Source organism: Pimephales promelas, chromosome 21 (assembly GCF_988280905.1).
Source record: "Pimephales promelas chromosome 21, fPimPro1.hap1.1, whole genome shotgun sequence".
Classification (NCBI taxonomy): Eukaryota; Metazoa; Chordata; class Actinopteri; order Cypriniformes; family Leuciscidae; genus Pimephales; species Pimephales promelas.
In genome coordinates, this window is record NC_142789.1 from 20,213,401 (window position 1) to 20,237,637 (window position 24,237).

General features: G+C 39.2%; 1 protein-coding gene and 1 long non-coding RNA gene across 2 annotated transcripts; one reads left to right on the plus strand and one right to left on the minus strand.

Annotated features, from left to right (window-relative positions):
* On the minus strand, positions 1–17,583 carry hcfc1a (host cell factor C1a). Its single transcript, XM_039673971.2, has 27 exons — positions 17,388–17,583; positions 15,838–15,986; positions 15,270–15,430; positions 14,977–15,185; positions 14,806–14,890; positions 14,598–14,704; positions 13,994–14,173; positions 13,491–13,829; positions 13,226–13,377; positions 12,938–13,132; positions 11,558–11,776; positions 11,357–11,461; positions 11,041–11,254; positions 10,127–10,269; positions 9,890–10,022; positions 9,557–9,753; positions 8,023–9,307; positions 7,091–7,218; positions 5,957–6,289; positions 5,526–5,751; positions 5,168–5,437; positions 4,024–4,127; positions 3,789–3,926; positions 3,501–3,686; positions 2,203–2,500; positions 2,041–2,104; positions 1–1,612 (listed from the first exon to the last, which is right to left on the minus strand). The coding sequence occupies exons 1-27, from the start codon at positions 17,581–17,583 to the stop codon at positions 1,573–1,575; spliced, it is 5,856 nt and encodes a 1,951-aa protein (XP_039529905.2). The 3' UTR covers positions 1–1,572.
* LOC148970450 (uncharacterized) lies at positions 17,559–24,124 on the plus strand. The gene is made up of 3 exons (XR_016148626.1): positions 17,559–17,684; positions 20,444–20,701; positions 22,291–24,124. It is a non-coding gene; the product is annotated as an uncharacterized LOC148970450 (long non-coding RNA).
* Positions 24,125–24,237: the final 113 nt, after the last annotated feature.

A 24,237-nucleotide genomic window follows, 5' to 3' on the forward strand; every position in this document is an offset into this window, starting at 1 on the left:
TCAGGGAGACAGTTTATATATTTCGGTTTCTTTTATAAGTCAAGACAAAAAAGGCAATCAGGAGATGACCAACATGTAAAAACGTTGTACAGGTAAATATATAAAAGGCCAGAATATCATCTTCACTTCTTGCGGTATGAATGAACTATATTACAGTCAAATCCGAACTTGGCTTTTACCAAGAATGAGAACGGCCAGCCTCACCCACATGGAGACATACAGGTATACACTGAACATTTAGTTTGCATACCTCTCAGATAATCAAAAGGGAAAAAAAGTAGAAATTCATCTTCACATGGATAATTTCCTTCACAATCTAGGGCAGAGAAAATTCTACAGTTACATTGTGAAAAAGTTAAGAGGACAAGCCAGAGAAAGGGAAAAAGCTGGGTGTTTACTAATAATGGCGGTGTGGTAAAGTGAGGAATTGGAAAAAAAATAATACGATTTTTACATCTCAATGTTTGGCATACACAAAAAGAGTGGAAACAAGCATAGAAAAACTCAGTAAACAAAGTAAAAGCCCTTCAGATGTTTACATTCGTTTACATCCTTTTCAGTTGTTGCACATCACCACTCGGCTTGAGCACAAATACAATGTGTGAAAGTACTTGACAACAGCACAGCCCTCCAAAAGCCTTTCATCCCACAAATCCTTAAACCAAAGTTGGATGGCCAATAATTTTTAAAACAAAAAAAATAAAATAAAAAGTTGTGAGTTAAAAAAAAAGCACACAGACATACACATACACACAGGAGGAAAGCTTTAAAAATACAAAAATAAACTACACAAAAGATCTTCTCCATCGTCGCTCACTAATTTTTTGTGAAGTTTTGCATTTTTCAATTTTTTTTTCCATTTTTTTTTTTTTGTATGGCAAATCTGTTTTAGCAAAGTCTCTGTCCTACCGGTAATGTACTTCTTCCATGGCCATTTCTTTATCTGCAGTTCTGCCTCTAATTCTGCTTAACGCAAAAGTGCAGACTTCACCAGAAGGCTTGAGTCCAGAACAAATCCGTACGCAGATCTTATTTCACATAGCCATTTGAGTGAAAAAAATCCCCTCTTGTCTGAGGACAAGTGCTTGGTTTGTTTTCCCCATTTCTGTTCCCCTCACATGAAAATGACTCATCTGCATTCAGAAATCCTCCCGCCATGTCCACATATTTAATGTGAACTAAAACTTCACCCTGAAGTCCATCACAGAAAAGGGTCACTTCATTTGAGCCCAACTGACAGAATGAACATTACAAATATCTTAAAACTGGTATTTGAATTCACTGAAGCAAGATACATGTACTGAAAGAAATGGGGGAGAAAGGAAGACTACAATGGAAAATGCAAATTAGTTTTTTTTCCCTCCCACTCCAGCTATGTTGAAAAATACTCAAAAATATGCAATGTGCTTTTCTCCATTCATACTATTAACAAGAAAAAAAGCATTCCCTAGAAATTACTTCCTTGTTGTTTTTTTTGCTGTTTTAACAGATGGTTACAGTTGAATCCAGACAGTGGAGCGCTTTGAGTAGTGTAAGTCTTCCTAGTCTTGGAGGATGAATGGAGAGAGGGGCTTATTGGTCCATTCTTGCTTTCTTCTGACCAATCCCTTTCCTGCAATGAAAAATACATATATTAATACTCATTCGTACTCAAAGCACTGTTCTGAAATTTAAGGTCAATAAGACTTATTAAAATAACTTCATTTTATTTAGCAATAATGCATTAAAACTGATATAAAGTGACAGTACAAGACATTTATAATGTAAAAAAACAACTAATTTAGTAAATGCTGTTCTTTTGAACTTGATACTCAATGAATATAAGTGGTTTTATTTATAACATTAATAAGAAATGTTTCATGATCACCAAATCAGCATATTAGAATGATTTCTAAAAGGTCATGCGACACTGAAGACTGGAGTAATGATGCTGAAACCATTCAGCTTTACCATCACAGGACTGTTAAATTTTAAAATATTATAGTTTAACTTATGTTTCATCAAATACGCTTTTATGATACTGGAGACATGGACACTCACGCATCTGGTGAAGAAACTGCTCTTTTTGGGGCAGGCTTTGCAGAAAGGCCATCTTTGTTAGACTCTACAAAGCAAAACGCAAAAAAAAAAAAAAAAAGCAATTGTAAAATCCACCTTGTCACTGGCTGAAACAAATCTTTTCACACCAAAGAAAACCTTTACCTTGCAGCCATCGCACTTGCGTAGCAGGCCCGTAACCTTTCTCGTTGCGAGCGGCGATGCGGAAGATGATAGCAGGTTTGGTGGTATAGTCTATGTGGGCGTTGGACAGGCTGGAGGACTGAACCAGGCAGGAGGGGTTTGGCCCGCAGTACACACGCATGAAGGCAAGCTGGGCCGGGGCCGAGGGTTTCGCCTCGGTGGTCTGGCTGCTCTGGATGGCCAAATACACTGAGTATTCTGTGATCTTCCCTGATGTCATCGATGGAGGCTCCCATGTGAGGTGGGCACCGTCTGGACTCTGAGGAGAGAAACAAGTGAAGAGAGTACACATTTATATGGATGTACTGATTCATTTTGTTGTTGCATCAATTACAGATCCTACTGTGAACAAGAATTTTTTTTTTAATATACAGAATAAAGAAATAATACTGTTTTCATTAAGGATGCATTCAATAGAACAAAAGTCACAGTAAATACATTTATATTGTCTCTATTGTATCTATTCCAGAAATTATATTTCTCTGGGGGGTGGGGTATTTCTCTCCATGGTTTTCCCAAATCAGCATAGTAGAATGATTTCAGAAGGATCATGGGACACTGAAGACAGGTAGCCTGGTTAAAGTCAGACCTAAGTCTGGGAACCACATGTTCATTTTCTTGTATTTGAGGTGTGGTTTACGAATGCCCAGAGCCGTTTATTAGGTGCTAAGAACGTCTATCAAATGCACCTGTACATAGCTCATAGCCAATCGGTTCAATGATACCAGATGACATTGTAGGGCGACAGAAATTAGATGAAGAAGCAGACGATGGGTCAGAGATTTGTGTGTACACGATGGAGTGTATCTAATGGTCGTTTCACACCACTGACTTCCATAGTATGAAAAATAATAATAATACTATGGAAGTAAATGGGGCTCATCATCTGTTTGGTTACCAACATTCTTCCAAATCTTTGAGTTTTCTTCTGCTGAACACAAAATATATTTTGAACAACTTGAAGGTGATGACAATTTTCATTTTGGGGCAAACTACTCCTTTAAAATAATAGTTTGGTGTAAATTCAAAATGAAGTGTCAACTGTGAATCAAGTAATCATGACAAGCATCCAATTCGTTTAAACTTTTCCTTATTAAAAAAAAACAATCAAAAATTTGTCAAAATAAATCTTTGAAAAACAAAATGATCATGCAATTCCTATTTAAAAAACAGTCACACATTTTATGGTGCTCTTGATTTTAACACCATATGGAACAAGAGGTAATCAAGAGTAAATTAAGATTTGAGGTGTAGGCTACCTTGCTGATCTTTATGGCACATGGTGCCCCCGGGAACCCTGGTAAACAAGTCTTGAAAGCCGATATTTCAGAAAAGGCTCCACGGCCACAAGTGTTTATACCCGCCACACGGAACTTGTAGGCGGTCCCGGGCTGAAGCTCCACCTTCTTCATCTGGCTGTAGTCAGGGATTGTGCCTGAATCATCCTGCAACATAAAACAAGTTCTGTCAGTATAATTACATTTTGAAATAAGCAATGTCACAGTGTCTAACAATATCGAATGAAGTACAATCTCGTTACGGCTTACCTCAACATAAGTGGAGTCATCTGCAGGCATGTAGAAATGTGTTACAACCATATTGGTCACTTTAACAATGGCAACATCAAACCACTGGTTTTCTTTCTTCACTTGAGGCTTGACTGTAACAGTGGGAGGATTTTGTCTCTGTGGAGAGAAACAACAGAAAACAGGATTTTAAAAAAATGATTCTTCCACATTCCAAAGCAAATTATCGTGACCCTTTAGCGATTATTAAACTTACCCCAGCCTGAATGCCATTGGCCACTTCAGTGAGAGCTGCAGCTGCCTGCATCTTAGCTGGACTGGAAACTACAACAGGTGCTAATGTGCTGGATGGAGCCAAGGCTACAAAAGGAATAAACAGAATTAAAATGGAACACATGGACAAATATGATGTACCACCCTGATATTTAATTTTAATAAAACCAAGCTTTCAGATATAAACATTACATTCAGACTTTAAAATGTATTCATGGAAAAAATTTCACAATAAGCTTCCATTTCTTAAACATTATTTAACTGCATTAGTTAACAAACCAACAATGAAATGCATCTAAAGCACTTATTGATCTTTATCAGGGTTTCTGCACACTTGTATGTAAGGCTTGTGTAAGGCTTTTTAAGACTCAAAGAAATCAAAATGAATACTTTTCATTTATAAGGGGTGTACAATATTGACAAAAATATGTCTTGATATTTTCAAAGTTTTGTTGATAATTAGATCATATTTTACTGATTGTGTATTTGTGCTTGGTGCCATGGCTGGTTTAGGCCGGTTGACAGCTGACTCAAAGAGTCAGTTCACAGTAGTGACTGCAGTGGTCAGTTCACAGTAGTGACAGAAATTAAAGGGGAACTCCGGCGCAAAATTAACCTTTGGTCTAATTACACATTGGAACATAGTCAACCGTTCTCTGAGATCTGTTTTCATGATTATCGAATGTAAAGAGTTTTATCTCTAAAAACTGTTTAGCTTATAATGCTAGTATATGAGGCATAGAGTAATGAAAATCAAAATCGCTAGTTTATACCACTAACACGGTAGCATAATCAGTGTCCCTGCATGCAAAACGAAGCATTGAGAACGTTGTAAGTGTACAGACGGTTTAATAAGAAGATATTTTATAAAGACAGTCCACTTCGCGAATACAGGCAGGAGCCATCTTTGGAACGCGCCAGAACTTCGCTCAGCGTTCGTGGTTCGACTGCTCGAGACTGTTTTGTCTAAGAATAACTTTCTTAAATACAGCTCCTTTAACAGACTAATACTTTAACAAAAGGTTTGTTCCTATGGTAGTTAATTTACAGGATATTGCAACTATAATGGTTCAAAACAACAAACATAGTCAAAACTATTGAAGAGCAAAATGAAACATCACACATACTCTCTGCTGTGGTGCGAGGCAGTAGTCCGACTACTGCACTTGTGGCAGCGGCGGCCATCTCGTTGTGTCCATTGCTTTCTGAGGAGGGATCATTTAGGCTGTCAGCTGGAGCCAGGCCTTCTGTGGGCAGTGCAGCCTGGGCAGCGGCTAGTTGCTGGGCTGCCTGAAGCTGCTGTTGCTGCTGAACCAAAGCCGCCAGTTCCTGCTGGGTCAGAACGATGGGTATGGTGTGGGTCTGCTGGTCTTCTCCAGCATCTCCGTCACCTGAGCCTGAGGGGGAATGAGGAAGAAGATGCTTGCTGTGAGTTTTAGATTGATTTTGTGGTTGGGATTTTGTGGATAAAGGAAGGCGACTCACTCATAACAGCCTGCTGTGCTGCTTGTAGTACAGCCTGGATGGCAAGGGCCTGGGCCTCCTCTGTCGCTGCAGCCTGGGCCGCTGCCTCTGCGGCTGCCGTAACAGCCAGCTCCTCTGGGGTCAGACCAGTCACCATCAGCGTTGTGGGCTGTACGTCCGACATCAGCTCTGGTGGCAAGGCCAGTGCCTCGGCCTGTGATGCTGATGCTGCATCTACACCCTCCATCTACAAGAAAAAAGCATTTATTGAAACAGTAATAGAAATTATGTAACATTATAAATGTCTTTACTGTCACTTTTAATGTGTCCATGCTGAATAAAAGTAAAAAGCCTTACTCATATTAGAAAATGAATTATTAAAAGTAGTATGCATTAGTCTTAATTTGCAATGATAACTGGAAATTGTACAGCCAGAATGCAAATGACTATACCTCTGCTGTTGGTAGCTGCTCCTGAGCGGTTTCTCCCCCTGCCATGCTAGAAGCGTCATGCTCCATGGGTACTGCCTCTGCCTCCGCCTGGCTCTCTGCCTCCATTGCTTCCGCCATGGCTTCTCCCTGGAAGTCACTTGGCAAGGCCACTGCCTCCGGCTGGAAGTCACTAGGCATAGCTACTGCCTCCGCTTCTGCCTCCAACCCTGCCTGCATAGCAACTGCCTCTGCTTCAGCCTGGCCTTCTGTCTGCAAGGACTCTGCCTCCGAGCTCTCCATAACAACCGACTCAACTCCTGCCTCTGAGGACGACTCTGTGATGGAAGAAATAGACTGCAGAAAAAGGACAGAGAAAGAAAAATTGGTGATTTTAAACCCTTTTTTTTCCTCAACCCTCCCCTACCAGTTTTTAAAATTAAATTTAAGACTTAAATGTGATTTAACTTTTAAATAACATTTTGCTGTTTCATATGCATTACTACAATTCACATCCTGCCAACCAAAAGATATCTCTGAATGTTTAATTAATATTGTGTTAATACTAGTAAGTAAAATAAAAAATTAACAGAAAAAAAAAATGAATACAGAGATCATTAACAAGCCCAAAATACACCGGGACGCTTATTTTGAAATGTTCGTGCTTGACTACTTCCAGCTGCTCATTTCTGATTTAAAGTATCTTTGTTTTTAATTTGATTTAAAGCATCTTCTACAATGTATTACAATATAAAAAGCATAAAGTAAACAATCACAATTCAGCAACAGTAGATCATAAGAAATCGTTTGGCATAAATATGCGGTATTCACTGACTGCAAACTGCTCTGAAACCACGAGTCCGTAAAACGTGCAACAGCGCCACGTTTTGACTTTGAACATGCAGAAAATCTATTTAATTCATTCATCTTTATATCATGAGTCCTATTTTTAGTTACCAAATTTAAGAACCATTAAAATGACTTATTTGACCATTTAAGACTTTCTATTACCCATACCTTAAATTTGATCAAAATGAACTTAAGGGTTTTCATGATTTTCATGATAATAAAAATGGGTTGCATTTTGACTTAACGTTTGTCTATTGCATTGGATTAATAATTTAGGATCAAACAGAAGTATAGAATTTGTTCACTCACTGGAACAGCTGGTCCGGGTAGAGGCGTGGCCTGTGTGACTGTGGTGATGGCTCTGCTCTGGGGCGCAACAGTGGACGGCAGGCCCTCTGTGCTGGTGGCAGATTCTGAAGCTTCTTCACTCTGCTGGGCTAAACGCACAAAACAAATTATTACCATAAACCTTTAAAAGACAAAATTACAAATGGAAACAAACAAGGAAAAGGAAACTAGTTTGATTTTCCCATGGCAAATTTAATTTAACCAGTTTCATATGCATTTCTGAAAATCACACCCCACAAACCAAAATTATATTAGCGTTCATATTTTTCAGGTAACTAACAATAACCAGCTACATATGATTTTTAGTAGCTTTTCAGACCACTAGTCTGAAAGAATGGTGAGAAAATGTATTTGGTATTAAAAGAGCAAAGTCATTTCCTTTACTGGTGAACAAATTTGGTGAGATTTCCTAGAATAAAGTAGTTAGTTACCAAGTCAAAATCTCTAACAGCACAAGTAAACAGTGCTTTGTGATGGGCTCAAACTCTTGACAGCAGAGACGTCAGAATGCTCAAACCGTTTTTAGCCAAGGGATATTTTTATAATGTTGCAGAGGATTTCTATTTCAAATAAATTAACTTATATGAAAATATAAATAAACCAATTCTCTTTTTTACTTATAATAGTAAAAATAAATCTTGACCAAATCAACTTGTCAGAATGATTAATAACTAAAGGGTCATGAGACACTGAAGACTGTAATGATGCTAAAAATTCAGCTTTGCCATCACAGGAATCAATTCTATAGTAAGCAGTTATTTTGAATTGTATTTTTGTATATTTCACAATATTTCTGTTTCACTGCATTATAAACCCAACCAAAACTTTGGATTGGTAGTGTAAATAATGTTTGTGTGAAAGCTGAAGATGAATCTTTCTGAAATCTGATGTACCTGTTCCCTCATCTGTCTCCATACTGCAGGTGGCAGTGGTGGCCGTGTTGGTGGTGCCCGTCTCGTGGGTTTCACATGGTGGATTTGAGCAAACACTCTGCTGCACCTCTCCTGTTTGGTTTCCACCCATGTTAGATGAAGCCGTGGTGGCCGTGTTGGTGGTGCCCGTCTCGTGGGTCTCACAGGGTGGGTTTGAGCAAACTCTCTGCACCTCTCCCGTTTGGTTTCCGCCCATGTTAGATGAAGCCGTGGTGGCAGTGTTGGTGGTGCCCGTCTCGTGGGTCTCACAGGGTGGGTTTGAGCAAACTCTCTGCACCTGTCCCGTTTGGTTTCCGCCCATGTTAGATGAAGCCGTGGTGGCAGTGTTGGTGGTGCCCGTCTCGTGGGTCTCACAGGGTGGGTTTGAGCAAACTCTCTGCACCTGTCCCGTTTGGTTTCCGCCCATGTTAGATGAAGCCGTGGTGGCCGTGTTGGTGGTGCCCGTCTCGTGGGTCTCACATGGTGGATTTGAGCAAACACTCTGCTGCACCTCTCCTGTTTGGTTTCCACCCATGTTAGATGAAGCCGTGGTGGCCGTGTTGGTGGTGCCCGTCTCGTGGGTCTCACAGGGTGGGTTTGAGCAAACTCTCTGCACCTCTCCCGTTTGGTTTCCGCCCATGTTGGATGAAGCCGTGGTGGCCGTGTTGGTGGTGCCCGTCTCGTGGGTCTCACAGGGTGGGTTTGAGCAAACTCTCTGCACCTGTCCCGTTTGGTTTCCGCCCATGTTAGATGAAGCCGTGGTGGCCGTGTTGGTGGTGCCCGTCTCGTGGGTCTCACAGGGTGGGTTTGAGCAAACTCTCTGCACTATGCTAGCAGGAGCAGTACCCATACTTGAAGATGCTGTGGTTGCTGTGTTGGTGGTGCCTGTTTCGTGGGTCTCACATGGTGGGTTCGAGCAGACCCTCTGAACACCACCCATGTTGGCAGATGCTGTTGTGGCAGTGTTTGTTGTACCTGTTTCATGCGTTTCGCAGGGCGGGTTGGAGCACACCCTCTGTACTGTGCCAGCTGGTCCAGTGCCCATATTTGCCGTCGCTGTGGTGGCCGTGTTAGTGGTGCCCGTCTCATGAGTCTCACAGGGGGGGTTGGAGCACACTAGAGTAACAGTGCCAGAAGCTTCGCCTGCACCAGACTCAGTAGAGGTGGGCTGCTCAGACGTGGGAGAGGCCAGAAAGGAAACGGGCAGATCTTGGCCAGGCTGAGCCTCCACACCAGTGGGTGTAGTAATGAGAGTCACCTGAGTGGGCTATTTAGAAAGGATGACAATTTGTGACTACAAATAGTTTATTTTTTCAGTGAATTTAATTTAAATATTGTGTAAAACTGTTCATTTTAAATGCAGCATTTTTTTGCATCCTTGTAGTATTTTATATCATTATCTCTTTATAATTCTTTCTGTTATAATACATTTAAGTATACTACAGTTCGGTGTACATTTTTTTAAAGAAATACAATTTATATTCAGTAAGGAGAGAAAAGACAAACTGGTTTTAACCTGCATGTTGGAGGTGACAGTGGTCAGATTGGTCTGAGCAGCTGACACAGCAGTGGCATTGATGACCTGGTTGGAGAGGGTGGCAATCGTCCCCAGAGTGGTGATGGGGTTTGACAGAGTGGCATTGGCACTGGCTAGGCTTCCTCTAGCTAAGCTAGTAGAAACGGTTCCTGTGACTGTGCCAAGAGTTGTTACACCTTGGAAAGAGGACAGACACAGCGAGAGGAAAATACTTGAATCATTCATCAATAGCAGTAGCTGAATTGCACTTGGCAGAGAAGCATGAAGTCTTTTAGGAACATTAACTTTTGACTATCAAGTTCACATCCTTACCAGTTGTTCCCTTGACAACCAGCGTGGTTACAGTTGGCTTGACCCCAGATACTGGAGACACGAGACGCACTCCTCCCATCGGCATGGTGCGAAGAATGGTTCCAGGCTGACCAGGGGCTCCCTTCAGAACAACCTTAGGAGAGGAAACACCCAACCCAGGTAAGAAAACAGACCTTCAAGTGCTCCAAGGACATCAGCTTTTCATCATTTTTGCACGAGATATTATGGCCCCAATACCTGTGTTAGGCCTTGCTGGCCACCTGCTGTACCAATCTTAGGCATTGCTGTAATAAATTTTCCAGGAGTTCCTGTTCCAGATGTCATCACCTTCGTGGTGTAGATGGTAATGGGGCTCTTCATCCCAGTACTACTAGTCACGCCTAGAATGGAAAACAGGCACTCATTAAGTGCAAGTAAATAAAAACTACATAAATCTATTACTACTAATAACTATTATTATTAGTTGTGAACATTAAGATTTATAAAAAATTAAATAATACATATATAAATTAACTGGTCTGCACATGACAAACACCCAGATTGGACTCAGGTGCAGGACAACAAAGTAACAAGTGGAAAAAAGAAGGTATTAATTGTCCAAATAACAAATTCATTTGAAGCAGCTATTTTCAGTGTGTGAACTTCATGCTTCTTTTTTACATACATAAATATAAATGTATTAGAATTGCAACTAATTGTTATTAATATTACTTTACTTGTTAACAGTAATAATTTAATGACACTTAAATATGAATAAAATTAATGCAGCCATTTAGTATTATTACTACTAATAGTAATTATTATAGCTGAAGTTAACAACAACAACAACAACAATAATAATATAACTGACAAAATATAAATTACTACCTCTCCTACTACTTCTAATTATTAATATTTCTTTATTCTGGACAACAAAACACAAAAATCACTAGGGTTGTTTTTTTTTTCGATGCTGGTGCCAAAGTGATACTTTTAAAACGGTACAAAACGTCAATTCATCCATTTCTCCCGAAATACTTAAAAGTAAGTGAAATTTGAGAAGAATAGAGTAAATTTTATAGTTACCTACACAATGTGCATCTAAACACGTCATCAATTTATATCAGAGTTTTGAAACGATAAAAATGACACTTCTAGACAAAATGGTTTACCTGCAGCTCCCTGCTGTAGAGCAGACATTGGGATTGTTTTAATGATAGTGGTAGTGCCCGGTTTGTTGGTTGTGGGGGACATGCCACTGATGCCCAAGATAGTGGGCTTATTTCCTGTGCCACCGGCTTGACTGGTGGTAATTATGGTAGTTGGTTTTCCATCCGCAGATGTTACCAGCTTCAGAATGGTGCCGGGTGGAAGGGTACCCTTTGACTATGGAATGAGAATGATGTTAAAATTTATATTATTTCAAATGATAAATAATGTGAGTGTTCGAGAAACTTAAAACAAGTTAGTTAGTTTTGTTTAACATACTTGCAAAATCTGAGCCAGAGGGTTGGAGGAGGCCTGTCCAGTCAAAGCAGCTGTCTGGACTGGTTTGGTTTGTACCATTGACACCATCTTGCCCAAGTTAGAGATCTAAAACAAACAATTTTTGAAAATTAAATAATAATGTCCATTCAATGATTTTACCATTCATGGTTTTCCCATGCCAGAATTTAAAATATACTGTACCAAGTTTCCGCCCATGGAAAGTGGACTCTTGACTAGAGTGATGGTCTTGGTGACTCCGCCCACCATAGTGGTCACAACCTGAGCCTGCTGTGCTACAGTAACTGTGCCGGACTTGTGCACTGTGATGATGGGTCGAGCACCTGTATTTGAACTGGAAACTGTCGGAGTGCCCACCTGTGCAGCGGCGGTCTTCAGCATGCGAGTGGCAGGGTTGCTTACCTACAAAAAAAAAAATTGAGTCATGAGACTAGGGCTGGCCGATATGACTGCAGACGAGCAACGTGACAAATTGCCACATATATAGAATTTAACTGATGTGTGGTCACATACTAGCTTATGCAAATTTTGAATTCAGCTCATCCAATCAAAGCTTTGCAGTTGAGTGTTTTGTTTTTGAACTCAAACATTACAGAATGTGATGGTATGCTACCTTTCAAAAATAATGGGTTTCGCAAGCAAATAAATACAGTAAAATAGCTAAATAACTATTTTAATTAATTTATTCCTGTAATGGCAAAATGTCATTACTTTAGTCTTCAGTCACATGATCCCTCAGAAATAATTCTAAAATGCTGATTTGGTGCTCAAGAAACATTATTACCAATGTTGAAAACAGTTGTGCTGCTTAATATTTTTTTTTTTTTAAATATTTACATGCAGTGTGAGACATTTCAAGCCTTTATTTGTTATAATTTTAATGATTATGGCTTGCAGCTTATGAAAAGCCCAAATTCAAAATTAGAATACTGTGAAAAGGTTTTCATAGCATATATCCATTCAATATTATCCACATTATCTTTCATCTACAAAAGCATCATGAACTTTTGTGATCCGTTAAAGATGCAATTATGATGAAGTAGTATGTCCCAAAGCTTGACAACTCTTCTGCTACACACTCAAAAGCATCCATGTTTCTTCACAACAGTACATACTTGTAGAGCACAGTATAAGGCCCCGTTTACACGAAGGGAAAACGCAGATAATTCCCTGCGGATTGGCCTCTCGTTTACATGAAAACCCCGTTTTTATCACAGAAAACGATTATTTCTAAAAACTCCGGCCAAAGTGGAGATTTCTGAAAACGCCGGTTATGCGTTGTCGTGTGAACTGGGAGAAACAGCGTTTTAAGTTCTCTCTTGACGATTCTGAGGATTCTGATTGGCTTGTGTGGCTTTATCCTTAACCCCTATACTGCCGCCAATAGGTTAGGCATGGTTATGATGGCGCTCGTCGGCGTATTTATGCGGGTGTGTGAACGATGTTATTTTTGAAAACGGAGAGGGGGAAAATATTCGTTTCGCTAAATACCAGGCTTTGTGTAAACGTGGCCTAAATAGGTGAATTGGGATGCAGCAACAGTGACAATCTTAAGATAATTACCATGACAGGTGATGCCACTTTAACTGTGGTGGGGTGAGTGGTGGACCCAGGTGTCATAGCCATTGTTTTGACAATTGTAGCCCCAGCCGGCATACTGAGAACAGTGGCTCCGGGGGAAGGAGGGATTTTCTGTGTGGCTGCAGCAGCTGCAGCCAAAGCTGCCATTCCACTCATCTGGGGGCTGCTGCCGATGACCTGGAAAAAACAAAAGATTAAACACACTTGAATGAAACAATTTATGAGGTATCAAGGGTTTTAAAGATTCCACCTTTACTATTTGCTTCATACCGTTCCTTGAGTGGTCTGTGGTGGCACTACCATGCGAACACCTGCAGGAAGTGATGTCACAGTGACTGGGGATTTTCCAGCCTGGCTGGCTTGGCGCACAGTGACAATCGATGCCCCGGTGCCTGACTGAGGGGCTGCGACTTTCAGAATAGCTTGAATATAAAATAAAAATCGTTAAATCATCATTTGATATTACAAAAGCATTCATTTAATATTACATTTAAGTAAAGTGAAAACATTGCTGAACAATTTAACGAATTTGTACCTGGGCCACGAGCCGTTGAGGCAGCCAGAGGACTTGCGGGCGTGGTGGGTAAAACTGAGGCAGTGGGTGAAGCAGCCTGGGGCACGAAGGTGATGCCACTATGAGGCAGACTCTGAGCAGACGGAGCAGCTGCAGCAGGCGCTGGACTCTTAGGCGAGTTTCCAGGGAGGGAGGGAGCTGCATTGAGGGCTGGTGATGTGGCAGCAGTCGCTGTTGGGATATCATATTTCTGAAGCTGAAGCAGGTACATGTCCGCTGTAGACACCGCTCCCCAGCTAACCTCTAAAGAATTTGTGTTGGCCCGGACGAGCTGTACCCGTGAAGGAGGATTAGGTCGCTCTGCAAAAAAGAAAACGAAAAAAATAAAATAAAATAAACTCAAATTATGCATGATTTAACACATTCAACTTATGCAAAAAATACTACTCAATATGTAACTTTTTATGCATTTGGATATATTTACAATGCAGTTTAACTGCGTCAGAAATGTCTGCTTTACTCACCCGTCTCTAGGTACCACAAGTCTTTGCAGCACACCTGATTGTTCCAAGCTTTGCGGTACCCATCACGTCCACTCCAGACATAAAGTCTGTTGTTAATGGCAACAGTGCAATGTCCTGCTCGTGCACGTGGTATGTTGTCCTCCAAGGTGTCCATCAAAACGGTCTCCCATGACAAGGCATCTAAAAGAAATCTCATTTTTTTAATTTTAAAGTATTTGGCATAATATGAAAAAAATGCATTAATAAAATGGGGCACAGTAAAATAGTCCAAACATTTCACACACAGGAATGTCATGTTACCAAACATTAAAGTACCAGTACCATTCAAATGTTTTAAAGAAATTCATACTTCTATTCAGCAAGGATGAATTAAAATGATAAACATTGACATTTATGTTACAAAAGATTTCTAGCTAAAATAAAAGTTGTTCTAATCTGAACTTTATGTACATCTTCATGTTTACACAGTTTTCAACAGGAATAGGAAGATGTTTCTTCAGCAGCAAATTAGCTTATTAGAATGATTTTCTGAATGATCATGTGTATAATAACAGACCTTTAGTTAAATAAAGTACACTAAATGTACTTTATAGCAAGAACATACCCAAGTTCAGGCAGGCCAGCGTGTTTGTACACTTCCATTCCTTCTCATGTGTGGCCACCTTCACATCATCCATCACCAGGGGAACCCAGCCACCGAAAACATACATTCTATAAATAAAACATATAATGGGATTAAAGGTCAGTAATGCCACTGTGTACATTTAGAGAATGCATGTGGTGAGGCAATTCTAGATTACACTGAAACTTACTTGTTTGTAATAGTGGTGGCTGAGTGGAGGCTACGGGGGAGGGGAGCAGTGCCGCTTATTGCAGGCTTGTTCCAGGTCAGCGTATCTGAAAAGCAAAGAATGGCCTAATTATTGCTTAACCCAATTGATTGAATTAACTATTTGTGGCAAACACAGTCTTAATCTTCATACCAATATCTAATGTCCAAAGATCTCCCAAACGACAACCACTCATTCCTCCATATATAACAAGACGGGACTTCTTAGTAGTTTTTTCAGTATAAATTACAGCAGTGTGGCTCTCTCTTGGAGGAGGCAGTACTCCATACGTGACCGGTATATCCCAGCCCACAACGTTGGAGCCCGGACGCAGTTCGAGGGTATAAAGGTCATTCAAATATCTGGAAGAACACATAATTGAGTCTATGAATAAAACAATATAAATACATTTATTTACTAACCACATTATTATACGGTAGGAATACCTGGGAATGTTGTTCTTAGGGTCTTCGCTGTCATTGGCAAGCCCCCCAAAAAGATAGCACTTGTTGCCCACAAGAGAAAAACTGTGACCCAGACGGGGACATGGTGGTGCTCCATTTTTAGGGGCTTTTGGTTTCAATTTTTTCCATTCCCACCTGCTTGCCTGATAATTGTAACCATAGCGAGAAAATTTCAGATCTGTACTCACAGAGTCAACATCAATCGATAAAGGCTGGACTACACAACATGACTTAAAATCTGAGCAGATCAGAAATGAGGATTGTACACTACCAGACTTTCAAGTCATTCCAAACACAAACTCGCACAGATGCATGCACCAGCATGGGTATAAGATGTATAGCAAATAAAAACAATTTTAGAAAAAAATTCAATCAAACATTCTTGATATCCGACTGGATCAGTCAATCGACTGCCCAAAATCAGCAGACCAGATATGACTTTCGACAACTAGCGTCAACCCCTCAATTCTATAAACCTAGGCAAAAGTCATGTAGTGTATTCCAGCCTTTAGTCACATAACAGAGTGATTTTAAAGAAGTTTTTCCTTACCTGTAACTCATAAAGGTCATTGCTGTACTTTCCATATTCCACCATTCCACCAAACACTAATAGTCGTGTACCATCACATACAAAACCATAAGCCGCACAGCCTGGAGGAATGTCTCCACGAACAGCTGGTATGAACCACTGGTTTGTTGCTGAAAAAGAAAAAAAATATTGAATTGTTCAGTCAATGTCTTGGTGATAAGGTGTAGATGACTTACAATAAAACTCTCTTGCAATTCAGCTTATCTGGAAGTGAAGCCAATGTCAATAAAAATCACTTCAAAAATGTAAAGCACTTTTTAACTATCAAAATAACAAAATGGAGAGTAGGACACAATTCTGAGAAATGGGGAGGTTCGAGTTTGGTGAACGGTAATCTCAGCCTCAGCCCATGGACTGTTGGCTGAACGTCTGATGCATATGACACGTTTCTGGAAACACTTACGGAGTTACGTCACGCTGTGATCTCTAAAATGAATTAGCAACATATTTTTCTGTATTGTGAGGTGAATCCAAGTAAAAGATTATTGAAACAAAAAAAATAATAATAATAATTTATGGACATATCAATTAAACTAGAAGTTTAAAATATTTTAAAAATTAAACATATGCACAAATGGATTGTTAATAATAAGATCTATAACATGCATTTAAAAAAATCATTTTATGGCAAATTAAAAGTGGAGGTAACTAAAAACATTGTAACATTCCAGTAATTTGGAGTACATTGTATGTTTTATATAAAGTATTTTTTTTTTAAACACTGAATTTAAGTTTTTTAAAAAGGCGCCACAGAGAGAAACATGTCGTTCTTTGCAGTGTTTAAAGAAATTTTGCTCAAGTTTAGTGAATCTGCCTTCAGAATCGAATTACAAAAGAATTTTACTGAATAGCCACTCAAAGAAATACAAGAGTCACAGAGGAATTGTGTTGTTGGCTTCATTAGGAAGACTGAGGTAAATAAGAGCATTCTGGAAATCAATTCTTCTTCCACTATGCCCCATAAATGAAAGTTAATTTATAAAATGCAATTTATATATTAGAATAGAAAGCACTTTAAACGTTTTAACAATCTAATTTCTTGAAAAACCTAAGGCATCTAATTCAAGGTCTACTGCAGCCATTTCCACATTATTGCTAGAGTCATTGTGGGCTAAAACAACCAGTACTCGGAGAAAGATAACAAAAAGACGCTCTGGTGCACGTGCAGGAGGGGCGTGCGCGTGACGCGGCGGCGGTCAACAACATGGCGCCCTTTTCCCTCACAACAACACAACTTCAACAGAGTCGACATGCAGTCTGCAGACCAGACGCGGCTCTGAACCACCACAAACATCGCAAAAATCACACGGAATGTTTCATTTACATATATGTAAGCAAAATTGACAGTTTTCTCCGTAAAGTAAACATGTGACTATTGCTACGTCTTCATCCTCTCGCGTTAGAAAAAGATACAAAACAGCACGTTTAGCAGTGATTTGCAAGCATTGTGTGACGTTAGCGTGTGTATGCATAAGTTACAAACTTTCCGCACAAACAAACATTTTACTTACCAGTATTATAAACGTGCAACTCGTCAACGATTCCTTCGTTTCCTCCACCGAAAACGACCATCAACTCCTTGATGGCTACGGCTCTGTGTCCGTGTCTCGGTCGGGGTACCGGCCCGGACCACCCCAGAACCCGCTTCCATCGCGGCTGCAGTGCAGCTCCGGTGGTTCCAGGCACAACGGAACCGGGGGACGTCATGTCCTTTTACTGGAAAAAAGAATGGACATCAGCGACTCCTAGCCACAGATATACTCGTTCTGTAAGCCTAAGCCAACGCAAATGTTTAACACAAGACCCTGGTATGTTAAATACTTTCTGCATAAATATATATTTTTAAACTGTAATAACATTACAACGGTACAATCAAAGACTTAAACTGTAGTGGTTATTCAGAAGTTTGATTAATTTGGAATGCCGCCATTTTGGCGCTTGTAGGCGGACTAAAAGCCGGTAAACTTGTCTAAAATACCGCGTGCAGCAGCGTAAGCATCGATAAGTACACAAAGAAAACCACATAGCACTAAGTTAAAGTTCCAAAGGCAAACAACAAAATCACATCATCCAGTTAAATGTCCCTGGTGCAGAATAGTATCAACCCATGGAAGTCGCCATCTTGAAAGAAGCCTCCGCCAGTCTGAAAAATGGCGGCGCGGCAAATAAAAACAATACATTTTAGTCCGCTAAGTAGCAAATGCAAATAAACTCTATACGGGCTGCTGGAGTTATGTTTTCTAAAATATAATTTAGTGAAACGCTGAAAAACTAAACAAAGGTTCAAACTCAGAGACCACTTGAAACCCAGTCACCATTTACTGCAGAAGGCTATTTTCATGCCTCTCTGGGAGTCGCCATCTTGTCAGCCGCTCAAAATAGCAACAATAATACATTTTAAACGTGCGATTTTACTCCAGTACAATGCAGATTCAGAAAATTGACCGAGTTCTGCAATTTCCAAGCGGTCTGGGAATTTAAGCGATACTTTTAAGCGTGCATGAAATCATGCAGCGGAATGCGGTTAACGTTACTAGCAGCGCAACAAAACAGACATGTTTAGTTATGTTGTCACGTCCACAAATAAATACATAAGCGCAAATACATCCCGATACATACTGTGAGAAACAATGTTTGAGCAAGTCTCCTACGAGCGAAAAATATCGATGGGTGAATTTTTATTTAATTCATGCCGCCCCGGTGTAAGCAGCCATCTTGTCGCTAAATCAGCCCACTAGCAGCTCCCACAAGAAAAATGGCGGCTAAGTTTATGTTCGCTATCAAAAAATACACATTTCGGCTTAATGCAGTTTCTTCGTCATTGATCATACGTACGAGAGTCGTATTGCAATATCCAGGGATAACTTTTGACTGTCTGTTTTTGAGATGATAGTCCAGGTTCATCCAAATTTGTTAAGAAGTATCCACTCTCATGCCTGCCTGGAAGCCGCCATGTTCTTGACAATGTACAGCCGCTCCTGCAGCCACCCGCAACAAATATGGCGGACTTTCCACGTCTTTAACTAGAGCTCTTTGTGAAACACTCACTTGCAGTTTAGAAATACAATCCTGCATTTCTTTAGCGATAGTTTTATAATTATTAAACCATTATAGGTATGTAATTGAGACTAGCTAAAACTATCGAGATAATTTGAACATATTTTTACGCTTTATGTATTTAGGGCTTATTGTCCCACACTAAAGATGGCGACCTAAGTCGAGCTTTATTGATAGATTTTCCTCTCTGTTGCATTTTCGTGCAATCCACAAATGCATTGAATATGTCTCACTTTATCATCTACATAAAACCTATTTTTTTATTCTTCCTAAAATTCAAACTTTGTTTAAAACTCTTTCAAATTCTTAAACTCTTGCAAAAACACTTTTTTTTGAAGGGCATAAAGCATATTTTTAAGAACTTTTGAATAAATGCCTCAGTCTTCAAACTAGAGTGGCAAACCAGAGGCAGAATTTGAAAAAAAATTCTTGTTTTTTTAACCCATCAACTGTCACCCTCCTTTTTGTGCATAGAAATGCATTTCTATTTCATGAAAATGCTCAATCCTCCTAACTTAAATGCTTGTAATTCATGAGTGCTTTGGAATCCTAAATTTGGTCTCTTTTTCAAGAAGTCACTCAGCAGCATTTCTAAGATGTAAAAAGTACTGTACTAAATGTTTATATTTTATAAAAAAAATATGTAGGCTCTTTTACAAATAGGCTATCTCTTACCAAGTTTTGTTCCAAATTTTAAGCTGATATCACAAAACATAAAGTTCCTATGAGATTTTGTTTGCTATACCAAAAATAGCCAGACATTCCATTGTTTTTTAACGTGTTCTCCTGTAAATGTATACATTTCTGTCACATGTATCACAAAACAGTCATCAAATATGGAACTTTGAAACTCAGACCTTTCTGACCATATTTGTTTTATAAAGATTAGAAAATGTAAATATTTTTTGTAATATGAAATTACCATGCCCACTAAGGGGAGGAGCCCAGTTTTAAAGTACAGTTTTCACGAACACGCAATGTTGGATATCAATATGGGTTTCACAGGATAAGCTTTGAATGATACATAATTTATGATGATTACTAAAATATATGATCGGAAAAAAAAAGGCAATAAAAAAAGAGAGTCAGAGAGCTAGCTATAGGATGGTATCAAAATGTATTGCAGTGTTATTATGAGCGACATCCATTGATGTAATGCCACAGAGATAAGGACGGGGGACATATGATTTTTTAAATCGGATTGTACGTTAATATTTTTTTTTATTCTTAATATAAACTACCATTCAAAAGTTTTAGGTTTGTACGATTTTATAATATTTTGTAAATCTGTTTCTTGCTCACCAAGGCTGCATTTATTTGATAGAAAAATACTGTAAAAACAGTAATATTGTGAAATATCAGTACAATTTAAAATATTTTCTTTTTTGAATGTATTTTAAAATGTAATTTATTCCTGTGATTGCCAAGCTGAATTTTCAGCATCATTACTAAGTCTTCAGTGTCACATGATCGTTCAGAAATCATTCTTATATGCTGATTTTGGACTTAGGCGGAGATGGTGCGCTCGACAACCAAGGTGGATTTGGAGAGAGGAGCTGAATGGGTGGAGACACACAGTTAGCAGGTGCAGGCAGGGTGACTGCGGACCAAAGTGGAGCTGGAGGAGGGAGCCTTGTGGAGCCACAAGGCTGAGCGTCTGTGGCAGTGCCAAGGCAGTGCCGACAGGTTGTCGGGTCGAGGGGGAGCGAAGGAATCTGAGGGGGGTGACAAGGCGAAGCTGGAGGACTGGCTGAGCTCTGCGGTGAAGGTGAGAGAGGAAAGATGGATAGGATCAATGACGTACATTTTTAGCCCATATATTTCGGTGGCACCGGAGATGATGATGAAATCAATGATTCAGCGTTGGGTTGGGTGGGAAGCAGTCTCTGAATTCAGGACTATTAGCCAGTCCTCCGTGTCCAGTTCCACCAGGATTCCATCTGTCATTGTGGTTGCCGGCTCAGGTCAGACTTACATTTAGGCGTTGGGGTGACGGTTGACGCTGTCGTCACAGGCCACTCGGGCTCCGTGAGGGGCTCCGGCAAATTCTCTAGGGTGGTGGTGGGCTGGGGTCCGGGTCTGGCTGTAGAGATACAGAACTGAATGACTAGTAGTTCCTGTGAGAACAATCAGTGTCCTAGAAACTAATGAGTGGAATGAAACTTTACAAAGGAACACATATGACTGAAAATAACAAACTAAAAGTCCATGAAAATTAAACTAAACAGAACCGTGACATTGTGAGCATAATTGCGTTAGATATGATAATCAAAACTATGTTTTGGCTGAGTGAGTTTCTAAGCATGAGCTGTAAAGTCACAGTGACAGCGTTATTCTGGATAGTGGGCGCCGCGGTGAGCAGCTGCTCATTTGCATTTAAACATACATGCACGAAAACAGCATGTTTTTGATTCAATTTAAAAATGGGCATTTCCAACATACAGTATAATAAATGAACTGTGGGGTATTTTGAGCTGAAACTTCACATTCTGGGGACACCTGAGACTTGCACTCACCTAAAGGCTTATAGGAACACCATACTAATATTGTGTTTGACCCCCTTTCGCCTTCGAACGCCTTAATTCTACGTGGTATTGATTCAACAAGGTGCTGAAAGCATTCTTTTGAAATGTTGGCCTATATTGATAGGATAGCATCTTGCATTTGATGGAGATTTGTGGAGTGCACATCCAGGTCATGAAGCACCCGTTCCACCACATCCCAAAGATGCTCTGTTGGGTTGAGATCTGGTGCTGGTTTGGGCCATTTTGTTTTGTACCACCACCAGCAGCCTGCACAGTGGTAACAAGGTATGATGGATCCATGTTCTCATTCTGTTTATGCCCAATTCAGACTCTATCATCTGAATGTCTCAACAGAGATCGAGATTCAGACCAGGCAACATTTTTCAACTTCAACTGTCCAATTTCGTGAGCTCTTGCAAATTGTTGCCTCTTTTTCCTATTTGTAGTGGAGATGAGTGGTCCCCGGTGGGGTCTTCTGCTGTTGTAGCCCATCTGCCTCAAGGTTGTGCATGTTGTGGCTTTACAAATGCTTTGCTGCATACCTCGGTTGTAACGAGTGGTTATTTCAGTCAAAGTTGCTCTTCTATCAGCTTGAATCAGTCGGCCCATTCTCCTCTGACCTCTAGCATCAACAAGGCATTTTCGCCCACAGGACTGCTGCATACTGGAACTGGATGTTTTTCCCTTTCCACCATTCTTTGCAAACCCTAGAAATGGTTGTGCGTGAAAATCCCTGTAACTGAGCAGATTGCAAAATACTCAGTCTGGCACCAACAACCCTGCTACATTCAAAATGGTTTAAATCACTTTTCTTTCCCATTCTGACATTCAGTTTGGAGTTCAGGAGATTGTCTTGACCAGACCACACCCCTAAATGCATTGATGCAGCTGCCATGTGAATGTGAACTGCCATGTGAATTGAACAGTTGTTCCTAATACTTCAGATGAGTGTATATTACATCTTAATAAGGGACATATAAGATTTAAAAAAAAAATGTTTACATTTAATTAACTATTAAAATGTTTATTAATAATTATTTATTTATCTATTTTTAATAATTGAGTGCCAGTTATAAATTATAATAATTTATCAGCAAAACTGCATATCAGCATCAGCAGAATTATTTCTGAAGGATCATGTGACACTGCTGAAAATTCAGCTTTGCCATCACAGGAATAAATTACAATTTAAAAATATTTAAATAGAAAACAGTTATTTTAAATTTTAATAATACTAATAACTTTTTACAGATTACACAGATTTTATTTCACCCTACAAATATGCAATTTTATGATTTATTGGTATTTCAACTTTTGCAAAGAGGGACTTCAACTCGAATGAAAAATCAACCAGATGATTACTGGAATTAAATATAAGTAGTTTACTTATCCTAGAAATTAATTATTCATATATTTTTTCCCCTATTTGGGTTGTTATTGATTGCAATTTACATCTGAAATTGCATAATTTAATCTTTAAATTAAAATTTACCAAAATTTTGATCTAACTTGTGACATGTTTTATTTAATTTTCAAAATTTCATTTTCATTACAGCAATAAACAACAGCACAACAGCAGTAAACTAATTAGACTATTTAACTAGTAAAAAAAAAAAATACAACCCAGTATTGTCTAGTTCTTAGTTTTTTCTGTCTTTCAAGCTAGATGGCAGTGTAGCATCTCTCAGTTGTCCTGCAAAGCACCTGGTCTATCATCACAATTAGAGTACCTACTATCTAGCTTTTAAGACACAATGTGTCTGTAATGTTGTCCTCTTCCCTATTAACATTTTCCTGTAACATTTATTTACTGAAATAAACGAAAAAAATAAATACTTTGTTGTTGGCACAACTTTTCAGGCAATCAGAAGAGATAATTATTATTAAAAGAAATTGCAGGCATTGATGTTGGCAAATGTGCTGACAGTTTGTGTTCGTCTAAAACTAGAACATGTGACATTATTATTTCCCCCTTTTACTCTGTAATCTCGTATTGCTGTATGGGTTAACAATTACTTTACATTAACTGAGATTCAGGTTTTATACAGGTGGGAAATACAGACCTTTTCACAAATGATCAAAAGGTCAGAAAAAAGCTAAAATTGAAAAGTATACATTATATCCATGTAAAAATGTACCGAACATTTTTATGGACCCAGATTAAGCACAAAGTGTTTGCATTTCATTGCAGCCTTGTAGATGTCTTACAAAGAGGCTTGTGATTATTAACTTCATGTTACCCTCCTCCTTCTTCCGGACTTGTTGCTCTGTCAACTGTTAATCACTTTGACCCTTCAGTCTGTCTTTGACCTGATCCATTTCACTAAAATCCATTACGCAAGTGATGGAAAATTCTATGTTTGTCATGTGAATTTTAGTATTAATGTATGTTATGTCATGCCAGTGGTAAATTGATTCTGAGCAGAGCTAAATCGGTCTGCCACAGAACAGATCATAATCTAAGAAACCAGTCAAAACTCAATTTTGAAAGATTAATGAAAATGGAATTAGCAGCAAATATATTGCTTTTAATTAAGCGAGCTTATATTTGCTTGCAGTATTTGCATTCACAATAACACTTTAAATTAACTTTAATTAATAAATCATTAACAAACATCGTATAATGCTTATTAGATCATTAATTAGTATATATTCACATCTAGAAATATGAGATAATGTGCTTGTAAATGTTTACTAATTAACTTATTTCATGTTTATTGATTAACAGATTATTATTTAATGTTTGAAATGCTGACAAATGTCATTTAACTTTGGTTTA

What these genes read in the sequence shown, in the direction of transcription:
- hcfc1a (XM_039673971.2), bottom strand. Translation starts at nt 17,583, where the DNA reads ATGACGTCCCCCGGTTCCGTTGTGCCTGGAACCACCGGAGCTGCACTG. An exon ending in ATGACCTTTATGAGTTACAG is followed by an intron (nt 15,431 to 15,837) that starts GTAAGGAAAAAC and finishes TACAATTATCAG; the next exon opens with GCAAGCAGGTGGGAATGGAA. An exon ending in GCAGTTTCTTCACCAGATGC is followed by an intron (nt 1,613 to 2,040) that starts GTGAGTGTCCAT and finishes TTTTCATTGCAG; the next exon opens with GAAAGGGATTGGTCAGAAGA.